This window comes from Salvelinus fontinalis, chromosome 4 (assembly GCF_029448725.1).
Source record: "Salvelinus fontinalis isolate EN_2023a chromosome 4, ASM2944872v1, whole genome shotgun sequence".
Taxonomy (NCBI): Eukaryota; Metazoa; Chordata; class Actinopteri; order Salmoniformes; family Salmonidae; genus Salvelinus; species Salvelinus fontinalis.
In genome coordinates, this window is record NC_074668.1 from 50,530,363 (window position 1) to 50,557,064 (window position 26,702).

The following is a 26,702-nucleotide window of genomic DNA, read 5'->3' on the forward strand; positions in this document are numbered from 1 at the left end:
GGGTTTATAAGCGCGGAAATCGACTCTGCCGTTCGAGCATGCTTTTGCGGTAGTAGATAGCATGCCGGACCTCGGGCTAGAAGGTCGTGGGTTCGAGACCTGCCCCCTGCTGTTTCATTACAGTATTCAGACCCTTTCCTCAGTACTTTTCACACCTTTGGCAGCGATTATAGCCTGGAGACTTTTTGTCCTTACGGAAGGTTCTCCCATCTCCACAGAGGAACTCTGGCGCTCTTTCAATGACCATTGGGTTCTTGGTTACCTCCCTGACCAAGGCCCTTCTCCCCCGATTGTTCAGTTTGGCTGGGCGGCCAGCTCAAGGAAGAGTGATGGTGGTTCCAAACTTCTTCCATTTAAGAATGATGGAGGCCACTGTGCTCTTGGGGACCTTCAATGCTGCAGACATTTTTTGGTCCTCTTCCCCAGATCTGTGTCTCGACACAATCCTGTCTCGAAGCTCTACGGACAATTCCATCAACCTCATTGTTTGGTATTTGCTCTGACAACTGTGGGACCTTATATAGACAGGTGTGCGCCTTTCCAAATCATGTCCAATCAATTGCATTTTACACAGATGGACTCTAATCAAGTTGTAGAAACATTAAGGCTGGTCAATGGAAACAGGATGCACCTGAGCTCAATTTCAAGTCTCATAGCAAAGGGTCTGAATACTTACGTAAACATCATTTCTTTTTTTAAATACATTTGCAAAAATATCAAAAACCTGTTTTCACTTTGTCATTATGAGGTATTGTGTAGATGGGTGAGAAAAACATGTAATACATTTTGAATTCAGGCTGTAACAAAATCTGGAATAAGGGGCATGAATACTTTCTGAAGGCACAGTATATGGGGAAATCTTGTTTGATGAGAATGTAGCAGCCTGGATAGGCCTAGTCAACTAAAATAAGCAAAAATGTACAATATGCATTATCATGAATAACATTCAGCGGTGTGAGAAGGCACAAGGGCCTTCTCAGTCATTAATATCATAGACATGCTTTTAGTATGAAGCTTAAAATACATATATTATAATGTTATACATGTAAATGATGGCTGCATTTATGTGAGTATGTGGATTTTTATTTCATATGCATTACAAAAATCACCACCACCAATTAGTCCATTCAAGGCAGCCAAGACTTTCTTTGAATCACAAAGTGTCAGACATTTTCACTATTGCCAGCTATCACATCATCATATACAGAGAACCTGGAAGATGTAGGAAATGCAGTTCAAATCAGGCCAATCAAATCATTTTCACATTCTGCAAACATAAAACGCGAAATGTCAACCACATACGTGCATGATCCTCAAACAAACATTTGTTAAAAGTCTACTTCAGCATGTAGCCTGCTACAGTATGACACGTGATGACATTTGTTCTTGAAGAAGTCAGTCTTTATTGTGGCTAAGGAAGTTGGTTGTTGTATGCAGCATCAAAGAGGTGGGAGGATTGCCATATTGCTATTGGATGCCTCAGTAACGTTTATGCAGGCAGTGTCTTTCAAATGTCTGAGACAGGATGCTTCTAAAGCCACATGAACTGCCGCCTTCCCGTCATTGGAAAATCATCATGTCCGAATATATAGTAAATACATTTCAGAATGTTCACCAGTTTTCAATGCATAGGCCATTGACCTCGATATAGTTTCTCAAAATGCAAACATGGCATGATCACATGAAATGTTACATAGCCCTTAAATATTGACTTATTTTATGTTATATTTTTTTCAAACAAATCAGAGATACAACAAAACCAGTCAAATAAAATGTACACACATTAAAGTGGCAATCAGCAGCTGAAACAATAAAGCGATCAATGGGTATATATCATTAATTCATAAGTCAAAAAATGTATGTAGCTTGGGTCTAAGGGAATTCCATAGTGACAGCTTGCGAGAGAAGTCATGCACTAATGACGGTCTGGTCGCAAGTGCAAGTTTTTATTTATAGTATTTTTTGGGGCTCTTGTTGGGGCTCCCAAGTGCCGCAGCGGTCTAAGTACATTATGGGGCTCCCGAGTGGCGCAGTGGTCTAAGCCACTGCATCTCAGTATTAGTGGCATCACTACAGACCCTGGTTCGATTCCAGGCTGTATCGCAATCGGCTGTGATTGGGAGTCCCATAAGGCAGCGCACAATTGGCCCAGCATCGTCCGGGTTAGGGTTTGTCCAGGGTAGACCGTCATTGTAAATAAGAACTGGTTCTTAACTGACTTGCCTAGTTAAATAAAGGTTCTGATTGATTGGTCACTGTTTGCGTCGCAGAAAAGTGAATAAACTATTAAATCCAGTTTTTAGATGCTACCTCCCACCTCCTCAAATCAAAACCAATTATGGATTCTATATTGTGTTCTCATTTTGCGTGAACACATGGCTGTGTTTCACACCTGTCTGTCAAGCTAATCCGCCACGCAATATAGGCACCATGCGGGAATTTGAGGAAATGTGCACGCACAAAGCGAGAACAAAACATTGGCATCCATATTAGATTTTGTTTTGGGGAGGAGGGTTAGCGTCTAAAAATGTGATTTGATAGTTTCTTCACTGCTCGGCGATGCAAACGGCAACCTATGAATCAGACCTGTCTACCGATTACGGATGTCATTTCGGACGCCGTCACGCATGCTGCTTGCATGTACGGTCATTGAACCATGGTTTATCTCACAAGCTGTCGCAACCGAATGCCCTTAGACCCGGTTTATTAATCAAATTATTAATAAAGGTGCCTAAATTTGGGCAATCCATTGGGGATAATGGCTAAATTGGAAAATATAAGTATCCTATAAAATGTATTGAATAGAAGAACTGTAACAAAGGGACAGGCTATGAATATCTGTATTGGGTCACCAAATGCAGAAAACATTTATCAGTCAAAAGGTCCAGGTGTAATCTAGCTCATTATCCAATATGTTCAGGATATTGTCTTAATTTCCAAAAGGTGAAAAATGAAGATAGAAATCCAGCATGGTTTTTAAGCTAAATTAACAGCAACATAAGATTAAGGTTGTAAGAGCAACATTATTGTACTGTATGGGACACACTTATAAGACAACTAATTCAAACCAGATTTAATACTGCAAAACTTTAAATATCTGCGGGTTATCAAGTGATGAAAGGGTGCATATTACCATTAACCAAGTGAAAAAAAAAAGAAGTTTTATGTTAAACTCATGTGGCCTGAATCTGGTAAAAGCATCTGAGGAGTCAAAACTGTCTTCAGGGAATAAAGAACACAAATCATCATACAGTAGGACCAAAGAGAGGGTAAACTGCAGGCAGTATGATCCAAACCAGGTACATTTCTGCAGTATTAGTTAAGCCGGCGCATGGATTACATTCCCACCAGCACCATCAGGTTTGTCTAAAATGTTAATTAAAATGTTTTACTTAACCAACACAAACTCCCCACTATGATCATCAAGGGCTTGTGTGTCATCATCTTTACATTCCTATGACAGTTGCTCAAGGAGAAGTGAAGTGTATGCAATTGGTAGCAGCGGTCTCATGTAGCCAAACATCTCTGCTTCTTGCAACAACCACAAAAAAGACACCTTGGAGTGGATCAGAAACGGGTCCAGTTTGTTTTACAACTCTGTATTGCAGGTGTGCCTCATGTCAAGTGACTGCATTTCATGTGTGGATTTTGGCTGACCGCGTTTCCATGGGCTAGACTGGGGGTGGGGGCGCAGGTCTTTGAGGCACAAGTTGTGTTGCAGCAGGTGTTGGTCTAAGAGAAAAATAAACAAACATTTGTCAATTGAGGGCTGACGCTTACATCATATAAAAAGGTAGGCCTAATGAGTAGTAAGTAGCAAGTACAATCTTTACCTTGAATAGGGAGGAGGTGGTCTGACAGCATAAGATGGCACAGAGACGGTCCTGCTCGTCTGCACAACCTGCAATGAACATAAATATCACTCTCAGTGGAAGGTAACACCAAAACAACTTCAGCATAACAATTGTGAGCCAATGTTTTGGGGTGCAGGTAATGGCAGCTGTGGGTGGGTGTGAGGGTTAGGAATCATAACTGAGGAAAGATTGTAATGCAGAGATGAATACATGAGTAAACTCACTAAATAGTAGGATTCCCCAACTAACATTCAATAAATACAACATACCCTCAAAACTCCTATTATTTGTCTATTTCAAGTTTACTAACATATTTGACTCTTATGTGGACAAAAAACTCCAATCCATCAAGATGAACAGAAAGTCTGCAATTGAAGTGAATAAATGTCTATATCCTGCTTTGAATTTGCCCTGAAAATGTGCTGCAATTTTCCACCACAGACAGAAGAGGTGGCAGAGAGACAAACATGGTGACAGAACAAAAAACCAATAAACACAAAGTAAACACAAAGTAACTTGCTGTGATCTTACCACCAAACCTGGGTCAAATATAAAAGTAAAATACTTCCAAATGAGGTGTGCTTGTTTTCGCTTTGACTGTACACTTTTGGGACTATTCCATTGGTATAATTGTACCAGGCAAACTAAATCATGTGCAGCTCAAGTACTTTAACGTATTTTTTATATATTTTTAAGGATTTTCTGTATTTTATTGTGCAGAGGAGAGATATATGTAGTGTGTGTCACAAAGGCATTGTGCCAGATTCGAACCCATGCACATGTGCAAACGGGTGTTGGTGGGAGTGGCACTAACTGCTAGATCACCCCAGACAAGATAACTGAAAGTATTTTACATTTGTACGTGACCCAGGTCTGGTTACAACATTGATTACTATGGGAGTAAATGACTAAGGTTAGGATAAAATAGGACAGCATGCACCCTACAGCAGAACAGCGGCAATTCAAAACTCCTCAGTTGTAAAGGCTATGCTGAGCCACGTTGCATTACTGCTGTGTTTCTGCCACTCCAGTGGGCTGAGAGAGAATCCTCTATTTAATTTGGGTACAGTAGATGCCAAAACATTTAGCATGTATAGTTACATAAGCACATTCCTCATTTTAAACTTTACTATAGAAGAAAAGCCCATAATAACACAGAAAGCTCAGAATATTCGAGTGGTGTTCAATATTTGTGTTGTGTCATATTCAGCAAAGCCCCAATGATTGGTAGAAAAGGACAATAAAAGGGAATACAGAAGCAATGCCCCACAGACCCTCTTAAGAGCAAATATGAGTATTTTACCTCCTCTGGTGGTAATAACTGAGCTTGGTGCTTTACATGGGGAAAGAAGAAGAAGCCTCGTCATTATCAAACAAAGAATCCATCAATACAGGTCTGTGTCACAAATGGCACGCCATTTAGTGCATAAAATTTGAACAGGGCCCATAGGACTCAACCAAAAGTTGTGTGTGTAGGGACCCTGATCAAAAGTAGTGCACTATGGAATAGGAATTAGGGTACTATTTGGGACTCAGATTAGGTCTATGACTTTCAAGACAGTGAAATATCACCAAGACCTGGTCACACACTCAAGTGGCTAAAAACATAAATAGTGGTGACAGTAAACATGCCTCAACTTAACATAATGTTGCTACAATGGACTCCGTACATGGTAAAAGAGGTCGCTTTCAGCAGGGGTAGGAATCGGTTCAGGGAACAGAACCGAAAAACGTAACTTTTTTTTCTTTCAAGTAACAACCAGAACCGAGGACGAAAGCGATCTATTCTGTTACGGAACAGAACTGTTATTTTAAAAGAATGGGAACCAGGTAATAACGTTCTTTCACGTTCTGCAACAAAGTGCCTATGCAAAGCCCTCACTGTCATTAAGAAACTTATTCCAGTGTCTTCGAAAACTCTAGGCGGCATTATGGTGTAATGTAATCACATCAAATATGTCACATGCGCTGAATACAACAGGACCTTTCCATGAAATGCTTACTAACAAGACCAACAATAGAGTTTTCTTAAAAGTAAGGTAATATGTACATATAGGTAGGGGTAAAGGGACTATGCATAGATACTAAACAGCGACTAGCATCAGCGTAAAGGGGGGGGGGGGGGGGTGTATGCAAATAGTCTGGGTAGCCATTTGATTAACTGTTTAGCAGTCGTATGGCTTGGTGGCTGTTAATGAGCCTTTTGGACCTAGACTTGGCGCTCTGCTACTGCTTGCCTTGAGGTAGCAGAGAACAGTCTGACTTGGGTGGCTGGAGTCTGACAACTTTTAGGGCCTTCCTCAGATGGCAGAAAGCTTGGCCCCAGTGATGTACTGGGCCGTACGCACTACCCTCTGTAGCGCCTTGCGGTCGGATGCCGAGCAGTTTCCATACCAAGCGGTGATGCAGCCAATGAGGATCTTTTCAGTCTCCTGATGGGGAATAGGCATTGTTGTGCCCTCTTCACAACTCTCTTGGTGTGTTTGGACCATGATAGTTTGTTAGTGATGTGGACACTAAGGAACTTGAAGCTCTTGACTCATTCCACGACAGCCCCGTCGAGATAAATGGGGCATGCTCGGCCCTCCTTTTCCTGTAGTTCAAACAGCTTCGTCTTGCTCACATTGAGGGAGAGGTTGTTGTCCTGGCACCACACTGCCAGGTCTCTGACCTCCTCCCTGTAGGCTGATCGGTGATCAGGCCTACCACTGTTGTTGTCGGCAAACTTGGTTTTGGAGTTGTGCGTGGCCACGCAGTCGTGGGTGAACAGGGAGCACAAGACAAGACTAAGCACGCATCGGAGGGGCCCCCGTGTTGAGGATAAGCGTAGCAGATGTGTTGTTGCCTTCCCTTACCACCTGGGGGCAGCCTGGCAGGAAGTACAGGATCCAGTTGCAGAGGGAGGTGTTTAGTCTCAGGGTCCTTAGCTTAGTGATGAGATTTGAGGGCACTATGGTGTTGAACGCTGAGCTGTAGTCAACGAACAGCATTCTCACTTAGGTGTTCCTTTTGGCCAGGTAGGAAAGAAAGGGCAGTGTGGCGTGCAATAGAGAATGCATCATCTGCAGATCGGTTGGAGCGGTATGCCAATTCTAGTGGTTCTAGGGTTTCTGGGATGATGGTGTTGTGAGCCATGACCAGCCTTTCAAAGCAATGTTGACCTGTTTAAAGGTTTTACATCGGCTACAGAGAGCATGATCACAGTCATCCGGAACTGCTGGGGATCTCATGCTTGGTTCAGTGTTGCTTGCCTCGGAGCACAGAAGGCACTTAGCTTGTCTGGTAGGCTCGCGTCACTGGGCAGCTCACGGCTGGGTTTCCCTTTATAATCCTTAATAGTTTGCAAGCCCTGCCACATAAGACAAGCATCCGAGGGGGTATAGTAGGATTCAATCTTCGTCCTGTATTGACGCTTGCCTGTTTGATGGTTCATCGTGGGGGCATAGCGGGATTTCTTATCAGCGTCCAGATTAGTGTCCCACTCCTTGAAAGCAGCAGCTCTAGCCTTTAGCTTGGTGCAGATGTTGCCTGTAATCCATGGCTTCTGGTTGGGATATGTACGTACGGTCACTGTGGGGTCGACGTCGTCGATGCACTTATTGATGAAGCCGGTGACTGATGTGGTATAATCCTCAATGCCTCCCAATGAATCCCAGAATACATTCCAGTCCGTTCTACCAAAACAGTCCTGTAGCTTAGCGTCCGCGCCATCTGACTGCTTCCCGTATTGAACGAGTTACTGGTACTTTGTGCTTGAGTTTTTGTTTGTAAGCAGGAATCAGGAGGATATAATTATGTTAAGATTTGCCAAATGGAGGGTGAGCGAGAGCTTTGTACGCATCTCCGTGTGCATATTTTCCCGTCTGGTTGCACGTGACATGCTGTTAGATATGAGGTAAAACGGATTTAAGTTTTCCTGTATTGAAGTCCCCAGCCACTAGGAGCGCCACTTCTGGGTTAGCATTCTCTTGTTAGCTTATGGCCTTATACAGCTCGTTGAGTACGGTCTTAGTGCCTGCATCAGTTTGTGGTGGTAAATAGCCAGCTATGAAAAATAGATGAAAACTCTTAGTATAGTGTGGTCTACAGTTTATCATGAGACTTCCTTAATATTAGAGATCGCGAACCAGCTGTTATTGACAAATAGACACAGACCACCCCTAGTCTTTCCAGAGGTAGCTATTCTGTCTTGCCGATGCATGGAAAACCCAGCCAACTGTATATTATCCATGTCCTCGCTCAGTCAAGACTTGTTGAAACATAAGATATTACAGTTATTAATATTCCGTTCATAGGATAGTCTCAAATTGAGCTCATGCAGTTTACTCTCCAGTGATTGCACGTTCACCAGTAGGACAGTAATTAAAGGCGGATTATCCACTCGCCGACAAATTCTCACCAAGCACCCAGATTTGCGGCCCGTGTATCGGCATCTCCTCTTCATGCGAATGACGGGGATTTGGGCCTGGTCCGGAAGGAGCAGTAAGCCAACGCTCTGAAGTTCAAAGACATTCAAAGTTCCTTCATAGAAGCCGCTCCCTCCGTAGGTATAATTCCGTGGGTCTAATTCAGACTTGGCATGTCATAACAACAAGATGCCCAGCGCTTCATATACAGAGCGCTCCTCACCCGCAAAATTTCAGTCGCACCCTATGCAAAACACTTGTCTGTCCAATGCATGTACATCACTTTCCCGCTCCATAGCAAGCTGATCTATCCAATGGTGAAATAATTTAAATGTCGAGCTAAGTGACCAAAAAAAAATATTGAAAAAAGGAACAACAAACTGTTACTTTTTTGGTGTTTAAACCGTTTCAGAACGGAACAAAAAAAAAGAATGGTACTGTTCAGAACAAAATGATAGGAACATTATTTTGGTTGCAACCTCTGCTTTTCAGACAACCTTGGGCACAGCATGTTTAATGTTTCTTAGTCAAAGACAGACAGATGAGATACAGGGAGAGAATCTACTAGCCTCAAGTCTGTCATTTATGGGTTAGAGAATTATTTTAAAAGATTACATCCATGCCACCATGAAACTTTCATGGGGAAAGTTTGGTGACTGAGACTCACTCTGTCTTTGACAATGGAGTTGGGGTTGGCTCTCGGAGGAGGGCCTCGGCTAGTGTTGGCCTGAGGTCTGCTGTCGGCCCTGTGCACAGGAGGGAAAAAACAAACAAGCATGTCCTATTATTTAGTTTTGTGTTCATTTCAGATACAAATGCAAGATATAGATCTGTCATTCTCAGTAGCTAGGTTTCCATACAATTTGCAACAGATTTTCATGCAAATATTCTAGAATCTGCATAAACAAAATATGAGCATTTTCCCACCAGTGGTATGTTTCCACTAAATAGACTTGTTGCGGATAAAAATCAGTGTGTGATGATGAAGTTCACACAAAATGTACTTTCTCGGGCCTCCCGGGTGGCGCAGTAGTCTAGGGCACTGCATCGCAGTGCTAACTGCGCCACCAGAGTCTCTGGGTTCGCCCCCAGGCTCTGTCGCAGCCGGCCGCGACCGTGAGGTCCGTGGGGCGACGCACAATTGGGCTAGCGTCGTCCGGGTTAGGGAGGGTTTGGCCGGTAGGGATTTCCTTGTCTCATCGCGCTCCAGCGACTCCTGTGGCGGGCTGGGCGCAGTGCGCGCTAGCCAAGGGGGCCAGGTGCACGGTGTTTCCTCCGACACATTGGTGCGGCTGGCTTCCGGGTTGGAGGCGCGCTGTGTTAAAGAAGCAGTGCGGCTTGGTTGGGTTGTGCCTCGGAGGACGCATGGCTTTCGACCTTCGTCTCTCCCGAGCCCGTACGGGAGTTGTAGCGATGAGACAAGATAGTAATTACTAGCGATTGGATACCACGAAAATTGGGGAGAAAAGGGGATAAAATTTATTTAAAAAAAAAATAAAAAATTTTTTTTTTTTACTTTCTCACTCAGGTTTTCTTGTACAGAATAAACATTTAAAGTTAAATGTGTTTCCATCGCGTTTTCAACTGTACTGATAGTTTTGTAACAAAATCTGTTGCGTTAAATAGCAAACGAGCCTACTCTGGTCTTGGCACCTGCGCTCTAGTCAACATCTCGCAGAAACAGTGCGGGTAGGCTGTGAGGGTAGGCTAGTCTACATGACAAGATTATTATGGATAAGAGCAAGAATATTTTTAGTTGTCAAACGGAAGTTAAGCATCGATCATCATGTCACCAGTAGAAGACCCTCAATATTTTTAGGAAAGCGGCATTAAGCTCATCACCATGCCACCATGTTGAACGAACAAATCATCTGTCGGCATTAATAAAATTAAACCGAAACTTCCTGTTTCCATCACAGCTGTCGTGATTATGTTTTTTAAACAACATGACTTTACTCGCTTTAAAATTGTGGATGGAAACGTGGTTAGTGGCATCAAGTCTGACAAGCGGTAGATCTGTTCTATGTGTAATATTTGTATGCTTGGCCTTGCTTCCCCATAACTTTCGTTTTTGTTTCTTTGTACATCAACTTCAAAAGCTAAAAATATATGTTTTGTTATTGAACACATATTTCACAGTGGTTTAGATGCTACAATGATTCTCTACACTTGCTTGTTGTGTCACATAAGCTGGAATCAGGCAGAAACGTCAGAATTTTTGAAACCGGTAATCGTCAGAGCTAAATTCTACATATCGTGTCTTTGAAGTAAGTCAAGGGCAATCATGAAATAAATATGGTCTATATGGTAAAGGAATTCAGTGTATAGAATAACATTTGGGACGCAGACTAAGAGAAGTTGATGAAGTGGACTCACTCGTAGCCCTGGGATCTTTTCCTCCTGCAGAAGCGCCTCTGCAGTTCATTCCTCCTGAAGAAGACGAAGAGGCCCAGCGCCATCAGAGGCAGTACCAGAAAGAAGAAAACCAGCAGCCCATCCCTTGTGGCGGTGTCCTTGTCTGTAGGGGGTAGGAACCAACAGTCAGGGGTAGGGACCAACAGTCCCAATCAACCTGTCTAACAATACTGTACTTCAATGTATCCTGGGAAATAACAGACTGACACAAGGTCTTGCATCTCAACTGGCTTCAAGTAGCCTCTTATTGTCCTCTTTGAAAAATCTATTTTTAATCTGGACAAGTAAGACTAAATGAGTAAATTCTCATTAGGCTAATATTGCTTACACCCATTTGGTATCCAAAACACACAGATGTCTTCAGATCATAGCAGGTAGATTAGGAGAAGAAGATTCTTCTTTAGACTATGCGCCCATGGAGTCTGCTCTGAGAGGGCCTTTGTGCTGGTCACTCACCGTTCCACGTAGGGCCGCTGTCCACGCTGCCGCCGAAACCTTTAGCTTCGCAGTAGGGCGGTGCCCAGCCGTTCTCACAGTGGCAGTTCCTGTTGCTGTTACACACCTAAAAGCGGAAAATGCAAGCGTATTAGACAAAGCCCAGACACCTGTAGGACACACACCGGGAGACGATTAAATTAGTAGTAGTGAATGACCTACCCCGTGACTGTGGCATTTCTTCTGGATGTCACAGTCGTAGTTAAGCACGTCGGCACTCCGACATTCGTAATTCAAACAGACCTGTGGAGCGATAACGTGAGAAGTCGCTCAGCGAAACGCTCCTGCGAGAGTGGAGAACAGCGTACTAATTCTGTACGCAGACGCAAATAACTGCATCTGGGCTTTGCAACTACTGTATCGCCTGGAAATGGTCTCTAACAAAGAAGATAAGACTATGGAATTGAATGGAATTGATTTGGGTGAAAAATTATACAATGTACAATGGCTCCCCAGAGGATAGCTCCTAAAACCAACCCGTTTCCAAAGTGGTCCTGCAACTTGTTCGACTTGCTCCTCTTACCTTGTTCTCTCCACACTTGGTCCCCTCGTTCACCATGCCAGGGTCTGGAACGTCCGACCCCAGCAGAAAGTCAACGCCCCAGCACTTGATTCCGGCGATGGGCGTCTGGATGATGGAGGGCTCGATGCCAAAGACGGTGACCGACTGGACGTTCTCACACTGCAGCTTCCCACACATGGCATTCCTATACAGAGTGACAGACGGGTGCACACACAAGTACATATTTTCCTCATGCCGTCAACATACATTGTTGACAACTGTATTTGCTGTCGATTATACATTGACAAGAATGCAAGTCGCAGAATTTGTCTGACCTGCTCTCACACTTCTTGTAGCCATTGTTCTGGTAGCCGCAGTTACCAAAACGATCCCCCTTGGAGTTGACATCTTTGAAACACACCTCTGGGGCAGCCTTTGCCTCTGTACAACAAGTGGGAAATGGATGAATTTACAGTACAGTGTCCATTGTTTTATTTGCACTGATTTGTCTATAAATGTTGTACTACCAGGAGAAAGAGAGTAGGAACAGCAGGGAGAACAATTGTACCACCAGAGGGCATTCATAAGCAATTGTTCTGGACATTGTCATTTAGAAGGCAGCAGAATTCCTCTTATGCAGAGCAAAGGGGAACTCACTTGGGCCAAAGATGGCCCGGCATTGTCCATCGTAGTGCTGGCACTTCCCATTGTAGCAGTAGGCCTTATCCACTTTGCAGGGTTGGCCGTTCTGCTTGAAGACGTCGCTTGGACACAGTGCAGATGAGCCGTTGCAGTACTCCGAGAGGTCGCACTCATCATTGCTACCTCTACACACTGAGCCCCCTGGCAAATACTAAGAGAGTAAAGACATCACATGAACAGTGTGAATATCAGACCTGGGTTCAAACTAACTTCAGTACTTTAGCTGGGCTTGACTGAGTTTGCCTGCTGCAATGATTTTTTTTTTATAGTTGCAAAACTGCAAACCCAGGATCGGTACAACTGCAAACCCAGCCTCAGAAATTGATAAAATTTGGATTTGTGTCACTGATCTACACATAATACCCCACACTGTCAAAGGGGAAATATGTTTGTAGAAAGGTTTACAAATGAATAAAAATGAAAAGCTGAAATGTCTTGAGTCAATAACTATTCAACCCCTTTGTTATGGCAAGCCTAAATAAGTTGAGTAAAAATGTGCGTAAGAAGTCACATAATACGTTGCATGGACTCACTGTGTGCAATAATAGTGTTTAATTAACATGATTTTTAAATGACTGCCCCATCTCTGTACCCCAAACATACAACTATCTGTAAGGTCCCTCAGTCAAGCATTGAATTTCAAGCACAGATTTAAGACCAGGGAGGTTTTCCAATAGTTCACAAAGAAGGGCACCCATTGGTAGATGGGTAAAAAAAAAGCAGACATTGACTATCCCTTTGCGCATGGTGAAGTTATTAATTACACTTTGTATGGTGTATCAATACACTTACACATTACAAAGAAACAGGCTTCCTTCCTAACTCAGTTGCTGGAGAGGAAGGAAACCGCTCAAGTATTTCTGCGTGAACGTGCCTTAGGCATGCTGCAAGAAGGCATGAGGACTGCAGATGTGGCAAGGGCAATAAATTGCAATGTCCGCACTGTGACAGGCCTAAGACAGCACTACAGGGAGACAGGACGGACAGCTGATCGTCCTCGCAGTGTCAGACCACGTGTAACAACACCTGCACAGGATCGGTACATCCGAACATCACACCTGCGGGACAGGTACAGGATGGCAACAACAACTGCCCGAGTTACACCAGGAACGCACAATCCCTCCATCGGTGCTCAGACTGTCCACCATAGGCTGAGAGAGTCTGGACTGAGGGCTTGTAGGCCTGTTGTAAGGCAGGTCCTCCCCAGACGTCATCGGCAACAACTTAGCCTATGGGAACAAAACCACTGTCGCTGGACCAGACAGGACTGGCAAAAAGTGCTCTTCACTGACAAGTCGCGGTTTTGTCTCACCAGGGGTGATGGTCGGTGTCACGCTTATCGTCGAAGGAATGAGCGTTACACCGAGGCCTGTACTCTGGAGCGGGATCGATTTGGAGGTGGAGGGTCCGTCATGGTCTGGGGCGGTGTGTCACAGCATCTTCGAACGGGGCTTGTTGTCATTGCAGGCAATCTCCAAGCTGTGCGTTACAGGGAAGACATCCTCCTCCATCATGTGGTACTCATTCTGACATAACCCTCCAGCATGACAATGCCACCAGCCATACTGCTCGTTCTGTGCATGATTTCCTGCAAGACAGGAATGTCAGTGTTCTGCCATGGCTAGCTAAGAGCCCGGATCTCAATCCCATTTAGCACGTCTGGGACCTGTTGGATCAGAGGGTGAGGGCTAGGGCCATTTCCCCCCCAGATACTGACTGTTACTTTTGATTTTGATCCCCCCCCCTTTGTTCAGGGACACATTATTCCATTTCTGCTTGTCAAACGTCTGTGGAACTTTTTCAGTTTATGCCTCAGTTGCTGAATCTTATGTTCATAGAAATATTTACACGTTAAGTTTGCTGAAAATAAACGCAGTTGACAGTGAGAGGACGTTTCTTTTTTGCTGAGTTTACATTCCAGGTGTGCAAAGCTCTTAGAGACTTACCCAGAAAGACTCACAGCTGTAATTGCCAAAGGTGATTCTAACATGTATTGACTCAGGGGGTTGAATACTTACCTAATCTAGATACAGGTGCATTCGTAAAGTATTCAGACCCCTTCTCCACATTTTGTTACGTAATAGCCATATTATATAAAAAAAAATAGCCCTCTTCAATCTACACACAATACCCCATAATGACAAAGCCATATTTACATAAGTACTCAGACCCTTTGCTATAAAATATGAAATTGAGCTCAGGTGCATTCTGTTTCCATTGATCATCCTTGAGATGTTTCTACAACTTGGAGTCCACCTGTGGTAAATTCAATTGATTGGACATGATTTGGAAAGGCACACACTTGTCTATATAAGGTCCCACAGTTGACAATGCATGTCGGAGCAAAAACCTAGCCATAATGTCGAAGGAATTGTCTGTAGAGCTCAGAGACAGGATTGTGTCGAGGCGCAGATCTGGGGAAGGGTACCAAAAAATGTCTGCAGCATTGAAGGCCAAGAAAACAGTAGCCTCCATCATTCTTAAATGGAAGAAGTTTGGAACAACCAAAACTCTTCCTAGAGCTGGTTGCCCACCCAAACTGAGCAATCGGGGGAGAAGGGCCTTGGTCAGGAAGGTGAACAAGAACCCAATGGTCACTGACAGAGCTCCAGAATTACTCTGTGGAGATGGGAGAACCTTCCAGAAGGACAACCATCTCTGCAGCACTCCACCAATCAGACAGATATTTAATGAAGCCCTGAGTGCTCTGGAGCAGGTTCTCAGACTGGGGCGAAGGTTCACCTTCCAACAGGACAACAATCCTAAGTACACAGCCAAAACAACGCAGGAGTGGCTTCGGGACAAGTCTCTGAATGTCCTTGGGTGGCCCAGCCAGAGCCCGGACTTGAACCTAATCGAACATCTCTGGTGAGACCTGTAAATAGCTGTGCAGCGACGCTCCCCATCCAACCTGACAGAGCTTGAGAGGATCTGCAGAGAAGAATGGGAGAAACTCCCCAAATACAGGTGTGCCAAGCTTGTAGCGTCATACCCAAGAAGACTCGAGGGTGTAAATGCTGCCTAAAGTGCTTCAACAAAGTACTGAGTAAAGGCTCTGAATACTTACGTAAATGTGATATTTATTTTATACTCACACATATACATATATATAAAAAAGTTTTTGCTCCGTCATTATGGGGTATTGCGTGTAGATTGATGAGGGAAAAATAAATGTAACCAATTACAGAAAAGCTTTAATGTAACAAAATGTGGAAAGGTCAAGGGCTCTGAATACTTTCCGAATAAACTGTATATTAGTGTTTTATTTTCCATAGTTAAAAGGTTTTACATTTTCTTCCACTTTGACAGAGTATTTTGTGTAGTTCGTAGACCAAAAATTATAATTAAATCAATTTGAATCGCACTTTGTAACACAACAAAAGGTTGAAAAAGTCGAGAGGCACGAATACTTTTTGAAGACACTGTATCTAGCAAACTAGGTAGATGAAAGCAAACGCTAAAAGTATTCGAAAAAAGCTTAATAGTACTTAATTATCGAAGTATCTGGTGAATATTGCTGCTGTTCAAATTCCTTTCTAGTCTGTCCCTAATTTGTAGTTCATGTAAAAAAAAAATTGATGGTTGACTTGGTTTTTAATACCAATAACATAGACAGCAGTGCTACACTAAATGGAAGTTACCTGACAATTTTTACAGCACACTCCATAAGCACACTGTGCTCCACCCTTGAGCTTGCAGGTCTTGGCTTCACAGCACGGGTCCTTCTCACATTCCTGTAGGGGGAGAAACAAACACCATGAACAATCAGTGAGCAGGAGGCCACCATCACAGACTATTATGGCATTCTTCAAAAATACTGCTGTAGTCCGAAACAGCACCCTATTCCCTATATCAGGAATCGTCAACTGGCGCTAGTAGTTCTGAATGGCGTTAAGGAGAAAAAGAGCAAAATGTGGCCTTAATTAGCTGGCTTGCTTAGCTTGCTAGCTTCTCTAGGCTACTCCAGTCAATTCAGCCACTTATATGGGAAGATAAAAAACATTGTGGCTGCTAGGAGTTAGCTAGTCTTGGCTGTAGCCGATTAGCGTCTCACTCTCTACATGATTTTTAAAGTAGTCAAAGGTCCCATATTCCTAGCACGCCTTGTGACTTTACAAACTTGTTTAATGCATTATGCAGTATGTTTTGTTTGTGATTTAGATGTTGTTGTGACCAGTAGAAATGAATGGTAAATAATGTAGTGTGTCATTTTGGAGTAACTTTTATTTTACATAAGAATATGTTTCTGAAAACTTCTATATTAATGTGGATGCTACCATGATTACAGATAATCATGAATGAATCTTGAATAATGATGAGTGAAAAATTAGAGGTCATACCCCTAAGATATGCTAATCTTTAACCATTTTTTGGAGGGTATGTTATTTATCCCTCTAACTTTCTCACTCATCATTCATGATTCCCTGTAATCATGGTAGCAATTTAGAGCCCTGTCTATGGGCCTAGCACCATATCAGGGTTGGAGTATATTCCATTTCAATTTAGTCAATTCTGGAAGTAAATGGAAATGACAATTCCTCTTTTTCAGTTTACTTCCTGAATTGACTTAATTGAAATGAAAATGATACCAACGTTGCACCATGTCACTTTGTAACGGTCACCTTGTCTGAGCCACAGTCACACTCCTCTCCCATGTCCACCAGTTTGTTGCCACAGTAGGGGGCGCTGTAGGCCTCTTCAGGATGCGGGATGTTAAGCAGGCAGCTGCCCCCCGTGTTCAGGATCATCTTCTCAAAGTCGTCGGCGCTGCAGCTGCTGAAGTTCCGCGAGCCACTGAGAGGGGGTAAGAGACAGAAGAAGCTGGGTTAGTACCAGGATATGTGATGGTGTAGAGTGCAGTTTCCCCTAGACGACACTTATCCTAGGTCTGAAGTTCCCCCGAGACGACACTGATGCATTTCCCCCACTAATGGTTAAAGCTAGGATTGGGGTTGGGGAAGCTGATCCCACATATGTTCTTTGGGGAAACTTTGCACCACAGCAATATTTGACCCTCCTTATGTAAGGACAGATCACCATGGGAAAAGTGGTGAAATTAGTCTGAGGGTCGAGGAAAACTCACGTGGCGCCCGAGTTCATAATACAACTGGTGACCCCGCAGTGGCAGTTACGCCCGTCGTCGTGGTTCATGCCCAGGTTGTGGCCCAGCTCGTGGGCCACGATGGACGCAAAGGACGGGATGTTGTTGTTGGTGAACTGAAGGCAGAGAAAGACATAGAACGCTCATTAGAAATCAAATGAGGGCTATAGGCTAAACAGCGTGGACACAATTGATATGTCCCAAATGGCACCCTATTCCCTATATAGTGCACTAAATTTGACCAGGTTCTGGTCAAAAGTAGTGCATTACATGGGGAAAAGGGTGCCATTTGCGACACACACCATGCCCATCTTTACTCTAATCGCGTAAGACCAGTTCAACTTGACTTGGGTGTTAAGGGCTGTCCACACCAAGGACGATAACTATAACAATAACGAGTGAACAAGAGTGTTCACACTACAACGATAACTATAAACGATAACTAGCAGTTGAGAATGATAACGAGAGCCAACGTTTGGATCACTTTCAGAGAGATTCTTTCCCTGTCCCTCCGACGATAAAACATTGACAACCATTCAAAAACGCGTTCTATTGAAGTGTTCTTGGTTGTAGGTGCGCGAGGATGCTCGAAGAGGAGAGAAGCAGACTGCACGGTAAGCTTGCCTGAATAACTGGGCATGTGTGATTGGTGGCCACATTAATTATAGGACGACTTGGGAGAATGATGATCCACAACAAACAGCGCATATCAGTATGAGAAGGACATATTTTCCTATGTTATCTGTTAACACTGATACAGCCTGACAAAATAGAAAATACCCATTACTGATTCAAATAGTTGCCAAATCAGGCATAGACTAGATCAGTGGTTCCCAACCTTTTTTAGTTAGTGTACCACCAACTGAATTATACTCTGCCCCGGAATACCCCCATGTGTGCATTTGACCAGTAAGTCTATGGTCTCATGAGTCTTCTCAACTACCCCCTGTGGACTGGCCAAGTACCCCCTGAAGTCCTAGTACCCCTGGTTGGGAACCACTGGGCTAGATTATTATTTTGAAATTAAACATGCATTCAAAACACAGGGCTTTTTAGCGGTTATTGAAATTATATTCGCTGCAGGTTACAGCTCAGACTAGAATTTTTTACTCACAAGTGGCGCAGCGGTCTAAGCCACTGCATCGCAGTGCTAGAGACATTACTACAAACTGTCCCCCCGGGTCAGGGGGGCTTTATTTGGCTCATAGCGCTTTAGTGAATCCTTGTGGCAGGCCGGGTGCCTGCAGGCTGAATCCGGTAGCCAGTTGAACAGTGTTTCCTCCGACCCATTGGTGCGGCTGGCTTCCAGGTTAAGCTGGGGGGTGTTTCGGAGGACGCACGACTCCACCTTCGCCTCTCCTGAGCCCCTTGGTGAGTTGCAGCAATGAGACAAGATTGAAATTGTGGAGAAAAAGGGGGGTAAAACACACACCCCCAAAAAATGTATATATATTATATATTTTTTTGTTGCATTATTGCATTGTGTTGTTATAGCCTAGTCATTTTCTTGTCCCTAAAAAGTTAAATCAATTGGAAAGATTTTCAAGCTGGATGCCCACGGGACTGGGAGCGTAGCCTGGGAAGTGCACAGTCTAGTCTATCCTAGGCTACCTGTCACTTCATCATCTGATTAAAACAAATATTTCACTGTGTAAATTCATTGGGTATAGACTATTCACTGCAGTATTAAGGCTAATATTTAGCTAATGAATAATGGGTTGCATACGCTCCTAACTAAGACTACACATCTCTGGTATGTCTTGAAGGTTATCTTTGCGCAATTACGCACCTGGCCTCTCCGCTACAGCTTTTTCTCTTTAGTCTTGGAGTCCCAGGAAAAGCCAGACTACAATAGCTTGTTGTACAATGATTTCAAGCATTTTATGTACTACTACTAGTCCATTGAGGAGAAATTACAGCTTGTTCTTGCTTGCTGATGTATGTAAAATACAGGAGCCAAAAGAACTGGCGGGGAGTTTGAAAGGAGCGAGCGAGCGCACGCGATTGTGTGATCAAAATTCACAACATGTAGCCTGCTAATGTACTGTACCTTTTTGGACCTTGTAAACAGTTGAGAATAGACCCATAACCGATCCAAATGGTTGCATAAATCAGGCCTAGGCTGTATGCATTTATTTCAGCAAGAAGCATTAAAAACAGGATGTTCGGGCAGTTATTCAAATGTTCCTACATCACTGCAGTTTACAGCCCTAGACAATAATTGTGTACTAACTTGATAACAAATTCTTCACTGAACTGTAGCCTAGGTAGAATAATGTTTCTGCCTAAAAACGTAGGCCTAGTGGAGCTTTGATTCTTGCACTTTGACAGGTAAATATTTTAAGTTTTCATTTTTTCTGGCAGATCACTGTCATCAGCAATCTGAGTGACTGAGGCGCATGTCGGTGATTCTTTTGGGAGTTCTTTAGCAGCCAGCTCCTCAAAACCTCTAGCCACTAGACGTGCTTTAGGCACTATTCCAGTTAAGGATTCTTTAAGGATACACACCCACCTTGTTGACACACATTTTTGGCCAATCTCTTTGACTTCCTCAAACACTCAATTTTTCCTCCAATAACTGAGGTAATCTAGCTTAGCTGAGTCAAATGACACGTCCTTTGTTTCAAGAACATCATCATTTGAATGTCATTCTGTTTTTCTCGATTTTCCATTGGTTCAATTCTGAGATTATCTACAAGTGACAGGTCAGCTGACCCTGTTGTACCAGAAAGTGTAGCTAGCTCAGAGTACTGCAAGTTGTACCAGTTCTGGTGTTTTCCTTTTGCTTTTCCTGCTCGTCCAATGACGGTTGCTGTATGTGGAATACCACTTTCTCTGTCCATGTATTTAACAGTTTGTCCAGTTTTCAGATTGGAACAACCATGTTGTCTTAACACATGTGTGGCTGTTGAATGTTTCCCTCATTTGAACCCTCAACAGTATTACCTGTGTCATGGTTGAAGGGCTCTGCTCCATTTCCTGTGTCAGCTTCAGTGTCCATATAATTGGATGCGACATCTGGTAGGTTTGTGTCTGTTAATGTGTCCTTTTTGTCATTTTCATTAGGAGACTGATTCTCAGCAGCAGCCCCTCTATCTTGTTGATCATTTACTTTCCTCAATCTTGAGTGATGCACCCTGACAATGGTGCATCCGTGCCTCACAAATATCACCACACCATCTTGGCCAATGACTACTCCCGGTCCTTTCCACTCTTGACAGTCAACTCGTTTGTAGTACACTTGGTTTCCAGTTTCGTACTTCTCATTTTTTACATGGACTCTGTGTGATGTCTTTGTCTAAAATGTTTACACAATAGTGGCCTGAGGTAGTAAGTTCAAGAGTCACTGATTGTTTAAACATCACTGCCTTGTAATGTTTTATGTCTAGTACAGCCCCTGCCTTCTTGAGGGAAGCTTTGCTTAATAGTAAGGGGATATCTGTAGAAACCACCTCTGTTTCAATGTGACACTTACTCTGACCAATTTTTGCTGGTATCTTAACTCTCTTGGTAGAATGGATGATTTTCCCATCTCCAAATTTGAAAGCTCTGTTGCTTGGTGTGTCAATCATATTTTGTACTTCTTTCATATTTAGTTCACTGACATTGTCACGTTCCTGACCTGTTTTCTGTTGTTTTGTATGTGTGTAGTCGGTCAGGGCGTGAGTTGGGGTGGTCATTCTATGTTATGTGTATCTATGTTGGTTAATGGGTTACCTGATATGGTTCTCAATTAGAGGCAGGTGGTTTACGTTTCCTCTGATTGAGAGCCATATTAAGGTAGGTTGTTTCACATTGTTTGTTGTGGGTGGTTGTCTCCTGTGTTTGTATGTTGGTACCACATGGGACTGTATCGTTCGTTCGTTTTGTAGTCTGTACCTGTTCGTGCGTTCTTCGTTGTATGTAAGTTCTCATGTCCAGGTCTGTCTACGTCGTTTTGTTATTTTGTTAATTATCAAGTGTAGTTCGTTTTTTCGTCTTGTTTAATAAATTAAATCATTATGTCATCATACCTCGCTGCACATTGGTCTTCCGATCCCTCTCTCCTCTCCTCGTCCGAGGAGGAGGAAGAGCTAGAGTTTCGTTACAGACATAGCTATCAAGCCATTTTGCACCACACACTGTCAGTGTACATGCAGTATCAATCACAGCAGATTCTAAGGATTCAACTATAAAAATCTTAGTATCAGAAGCAGATTAGTTTGAAAAAGGTGTAATGTTACACTGCTCTATCTCTGTGTTTACATTTTCCTCTGTTAGTTTAACTTTTTCATTTTTATTTTTTATTTTTTATTTTATTTTACCGTTATTTTACCAGGTAAGTTGACTGAGAACACGTTCTCATTTGCAGCAACGACCTGGGGAATAGTTACAGGGGAGAGGAGGGGGATGAATAAGCCAATTGTAAACTGGGGATTATTAGGTGGCCATGGTGGTTTGAGGGCCAGATTGGGAATTTAGCCAGGACACCGGGGTTAACACCCCTACTCTTACGATAAGTGCCATGGGATCTTTAATGACCTCAGAGAGTCAGGACACCCGTTTAACGTCCCATCCGAAAGACGGCACCCTATACAGGGCAGTGTCCCCAATCACTGCCCTGGGGCTTTGGGATATTTTTTTAGACCAGAGGAAAGAGTGCCTCCTACTGGCCCTCCAACACCACTTCCAGCAGCATCTGGTCTCCCATCCAGGGACTGACCAGGACCAACCCTGCTTAGCTTCAGAAGCAAGCCAGCAGTGGTATGCAGGGTGGTATGCTGCTGGCAATATGAGGACAGTCTTTAACCCAATGGTAAGTGCTTTGACAAATAGCACATTTTGATCTCCTTCCATATTTGTCCAGCGGATGTGTGCCGGGCAAATGACTACTAAGCCTCAGTCACTCAGATTGCTGATGACAGTGATCTGCCAGAAAAAATGGCAACTTAATTCCATAGACATCAAATCTGCATGGTTGTCTTGAATGTGACTTGTTGGCACCTTTTCTCTGCTGCTCAGTGTAATATGCTGCGTCACTCACTTGCATTCCATCTGTTATTGGCGCGACAGACAGTCTTTTCACCCAAAATATTTTTTTGGTGCCGTCTGATGCAAAAGTCAGCACAGTACAAGCAGTCAAAGCCAACTGTTTCTCCCTACCATATAGACAGTAAGTATCTCGCAACTTGAAGGCTAACACTGTATCCGGGAGAACCATGTTGTACTTGCGCATCCTATTGTACCCTCTGTTCGAAATCAATGATGTAGTCCGTCATTGCAACCGAAATATCTCTCGTAACACTGTCAAAGTTTGAATATGCCTCGTAGACACGGTCTTTCTCTTCTTTAAGAAATACAGAATCTAGTGATCTGATCAAAGTTCCCATACCGTCATCCTTGTTCAAATCCCCAATGGATATTTCCAGTGCTGTATCTCTCGCTCTTCCCTCGAGCGATAATACCACCGCAAGTGCTTGCTTTTTCGCGTCCAGATTAGTAACCCGTGTCCAGATTCCAAGTTCATTTCCCCAACTTTCGTACGACCTCTTCTCGTCGAAGCGACGTGGCACATTGTAGTTATTAGCCATCCTCTGCTACCAATGATAACTCGACATGACACAACGACAAGGTTCCAGTTTAACAAAGTTTACTATACCATATGAACACACTACAAAGTAGCCATCGCACTCCAGGCTAGGTCCATCAACAGAAAGACTTCCCGCGCAGACGCACACTTGATAGAGTGATAGCTCCGTAATAACAGAAATATAGGAATACTTAAAACATGAACTTAACAGCAACTTACTGCGTTGATCCCACCCCCGTGACTCCGCGAGCAGACCGTGCTGACAAAGGCCATCCCAGCAGTGCCCCCAAAGCTCTTCTTCCTGGAGAGACAAAACATACAGAGAGACTATGTAGCGAGAGACATAATAAACTCAGTGATAAATTACTATTTTGTCTCTCCTGGGCCCATGTTCATCAAGTGTCTCAGAGTAAGAGTGCTGATCTAGGATCAGGTCCCCCTGCCCATGTAATCTTACTTATTATGATTGTAAAGGCAAGACTGGTCCTAGATCAGCACTCTGACTCAGAGAAGCTGAATATGAACCCGGTATTCTATGAGGTTAAAGGATAACTACACTCAAATGATTAATACAATTTTTTGTTGTTGATGTCAGTAGTTAATGTGGAAGTACCACCAGAGGGCAGGCTGGGCTCACGGATGGTAGCCCAACAAGGCATGGGAGACAAGGTAACCAGAGGCAATTGAGCACAGCTGACACTACTAATGAGATATTCTCCTTCCCCTATAAGAGAGAGTATGGAACCAGCAGAAGGGGGGGGGGAGAACTATCTCTGGAAGATGGCCACCGAGACAGAGGAGCGATCTATGAAGAACCATTAAGACGGTGACAATCCCGTGACTTTTGTTGTAGTTTAAAGACTCTCGTAGTGGACAAGATATTGAGGGAATTACCCAGTGACTTAAAAAGGGTTGTGGGGCAAGCCAACCCGTTGTCAGCCGACGACATAGCCCAGGCGGTGGAAACATATCGGTCTACAGGGGAGTTGTTAAAAAGTGACAAGAAGGAACGGAAGGATTCTTCCAATCCCGTACTACGACTCACCCCGGCGCGTCCGCCACCGAAACGTCCAAAACCCCTCCGGAGGTGGGAGAAGTCATCCCCCACACAGCAGGGTCGGTGTTATAAATGTCAGTCTCCCAACCATTATGCCCCACAATGTCCTAGTAAGGACGAGCCCATGGTCACAGAGTCATCACTGCCCACTCCCACACATCTCGGTTTGAGGGGGCAGGATCAACACTGTTGGTTAGCAGAAATAGCTCCAGCCCCAGAGATTCCAGTTCGAGTCGAAGGACAAGATGTGGTAGCCATTCTCGGCTCGGGAAGTATGGTTACGTTAGTAGAGGAGCGGCTGGTGACCTCCGCAACACTGCTACCAGACAAAGTAGCCGTATTCTGTATCCATGGAGACACCCACTATTACCCCACTGTGAATCTGCCTATTCTCACTCCAAAAGGAAGGTGTACAGTCAGGGCAGGGAAAGTGCCCCAGCTGAAGGTACCATTATTGATCGGGAGAGACTGTCCTCTATATAAGGAGCTTCGGCAGATGACGTTATGCACGGGAAGAAGGGGGACAGGAAAGAAGAGAAAATCCAAGCCCGAGGTAGTAGTCCTACAAGGAGACGTAGCTGCGTCCTCGTCCTCTGCAGCAGAGGAAGAAATAGCGACCCAACGTTTACAACAGATATTCCAGGAAACCACTGATGAAGACACCTGTGAAGGGTTATACACAACACAGGAAGGAAGGAGCAACCAGGCCATAAGGGATATATTTGAAGCTCCATCCGAGGAGGGAACCTGGAAGGGATTCTCATCGGTCACCCCTGAGGGGGATGGGGAACAACCTCCACATCCCTCTACCGAGGTTGATCTGCCCCAGGAATTAAAGGGACAGTTCGGCACCTCGCAGCATAGAGACCCAGACCTAAGGGAGGCCATGAGGAAGGTGAAGGTGATCGACGGGAGGAACGTTGACGGATCAGGTGAGCCCCCTCTTCCTTACTATGCAATCGGGCGGGGTCTCTTATACTGGGTCGTACGACGAAGGGGGGAAAACCAGGAATTACTAATGGTGCCTAGACCATACAGGAACACAGTTCTACAGTTAGCCCATTCCCACGTCCTAGGAGGACACCTGGCACGAGACAAGACTATTGACAGGATCATGCAGAGATTCTATTGGCCCCGGGTCACCCGGGATGTGGCCAGGTATTGTAGGACGTGTGATCAATGTCAACGTACAGCTCCACGGCCACACCTACGTAACCCTTTGATTCCTCTCCCCATCATAGAGACTCCCTTTGAACGCATAGCTATGGACATCGTAGGACCCCTCCCAAAATCCGCCAGAGGACACGAGTACATCCTAGTGGTCATAGATTACGCTACCAAGTTCCCGGAGGCCATACCCCTGCGTAACATGTCGTCAAAGGGAATTGCCAAGGAATTATTCATGATGTTCTCTCGGGTGGGCCTCCCCAAGACGATCTTAACTGATCAGGGGACCCCATTCATGTCCCGGTTGATGAAGGACTTGTGTCGGTTGTATCAGGTTCAACAGATACGTACAAGCATATTCCACCCTCAAACAGATGGGTTGTGTGAACGCTTGAACAAAATGATTAAAAGCATGTTGAGAAGAGTGGTGTCCCGAGACGGGAAAAACTGGGACATGCTTCTCCCACACTTAATGTTTGCCCTGCGAGAAGTACCCCAAGCATCCACTGGATTCTCTCCGTATGAATTGCTCTATGGCAGACCCTGTCAAGGGATCCTCGACTTAGCCAAGGAGACCTGGGAGACCCAACCATGCCCCTTTCGATCCACAATAGAACATATTACCCTGATGAGAGACCGCCTGTCAGCAGTGTGGCCCATAGTCAAGGAGCATATGGAGAAGGCACAAAGGACCCAAGACCGGGCCTATGATAAGTCCGCGACCCCCCGTGAGTTCACCGTGGGAGAGAAAGTGATGGTGCTCGTGCCCACGGCCGAACATCGCTTGCTGGCACAGTGGAGGGGGCCCTACGAGGTAATGAAAAGGGTCTCACTGGTCAATTACCTCATCAAGCAACCTGATAGAAGGAAGAAGGTCCAACTCTATCACATAAACCTGTTGAAGGCGTACCATGGAAGAGAGGAGGAGGTGGCTTTGATGGCCCTGGAGGGAAAAGGAAAAGAGGAGGCTCTACCACAGGTGCGCCGTGGTCAAACTCTCCTGCCGGAGCAGTCAAGACAGCTAGACAAGCTGATTATGAACTTCGGTCGAATATTCTCTCCATTCCCAGGACAAACAGATGTCCTGTTTCACCATATCCACACTGAACCCGGCAAGAAGGTGCATATCCGCCCTTACAGGATTCCTGAGGCTCGCCGAGTCATCGCTAAGAACGAGGTAAGGGAGATGTTGAAGATGGGTGTGATCGAGCCATCGACGAGTGAGTGGTCCAGTCCCATAGTCATGGTCCCCAAATCCGATGGTAGTATGAGACTCTGCAACGACTTTAGGGCCGTGAATGCCATCTCTACATTCGATGCGTATCCCATGCCCCGCGTGGATGAACTCTTGGAGCGCTTAGGAAAGGCCAAGTTCATCACCACCCTGGATTTGACGAAGGGATATTGGCAAGTGCCGGTGGCTCCGGAGGATCG

General features: G+C 44.4%; 1 protein-coding gene across 2 annotated transcripts in view; it reads right to left on the bottom strand.

Annotated features, from left to right (window-relative positions):
• Nucleotides 1–1,061: 1,061 nt before the first annotated feature.
• The window catches only part of adam9 (ADAM metallopeptidase domain 9), a 98,964-nt gene continuing 73,323 nt past the window's right edge, over nt 1,062–26,702 (bottom strand). Inside the window, exons 10-23 of one of the 2 annotated variants that reach the window (XM_055920492.1) lie at nt 23,264–23,345; nt 17,458–17,591; nt 16,997–17,168; nt 16,016–16,108; nt 12,330–12,525; nt 12,008–12,113; nt 11,694–11,877; nt 11,333–11,413; nt 11,132–11,237; nt 10,637–10,778; nt 8,928–9,006; nt 5,158–5,187; nt 3,834–3,901; nt 1,062–3,732 (exon numbers count right to left, since the gene is read on the bottom strand). In XM_055920492.1, the coding sequence (XP_055776467.1) occupies nt 3,672–3,732; nt 3,834–3,901; nt 5,158–5,187; nt 8,928–9,006; nt 10,637–10,778; nt 11,132–11,237; nt 11,333–11,413; nt 11,694–11,877; nt 12,008–12,113; nt 12,330–12,525; nt 16,016–16,108; nt 16,997–17,168; nt 17,458–17,591; nt 23,264–23,345 (1,534 nt within the window). In that variant the 3' untranslated portion in view covers nt 1,062–3,671. The remainder of the gene's footprint in view (nt 3,733–3,833; nt 3,902–5,157; nt 5,188–8,927; nt 9,007–10,636; nt 10,779–11,131; nt 11,238–11,332; nt 11,414–11,693; nt 11,878–12,007; nt 12,114–12,329; nt 12,526–16,015; nt 16,109–16,996; nt 17,169–17,457; nt 17,592–23,263; nt 23,346–26,702) is intronic. The other variant, XM_055920493.1, reaches the window with a different exon arrangement.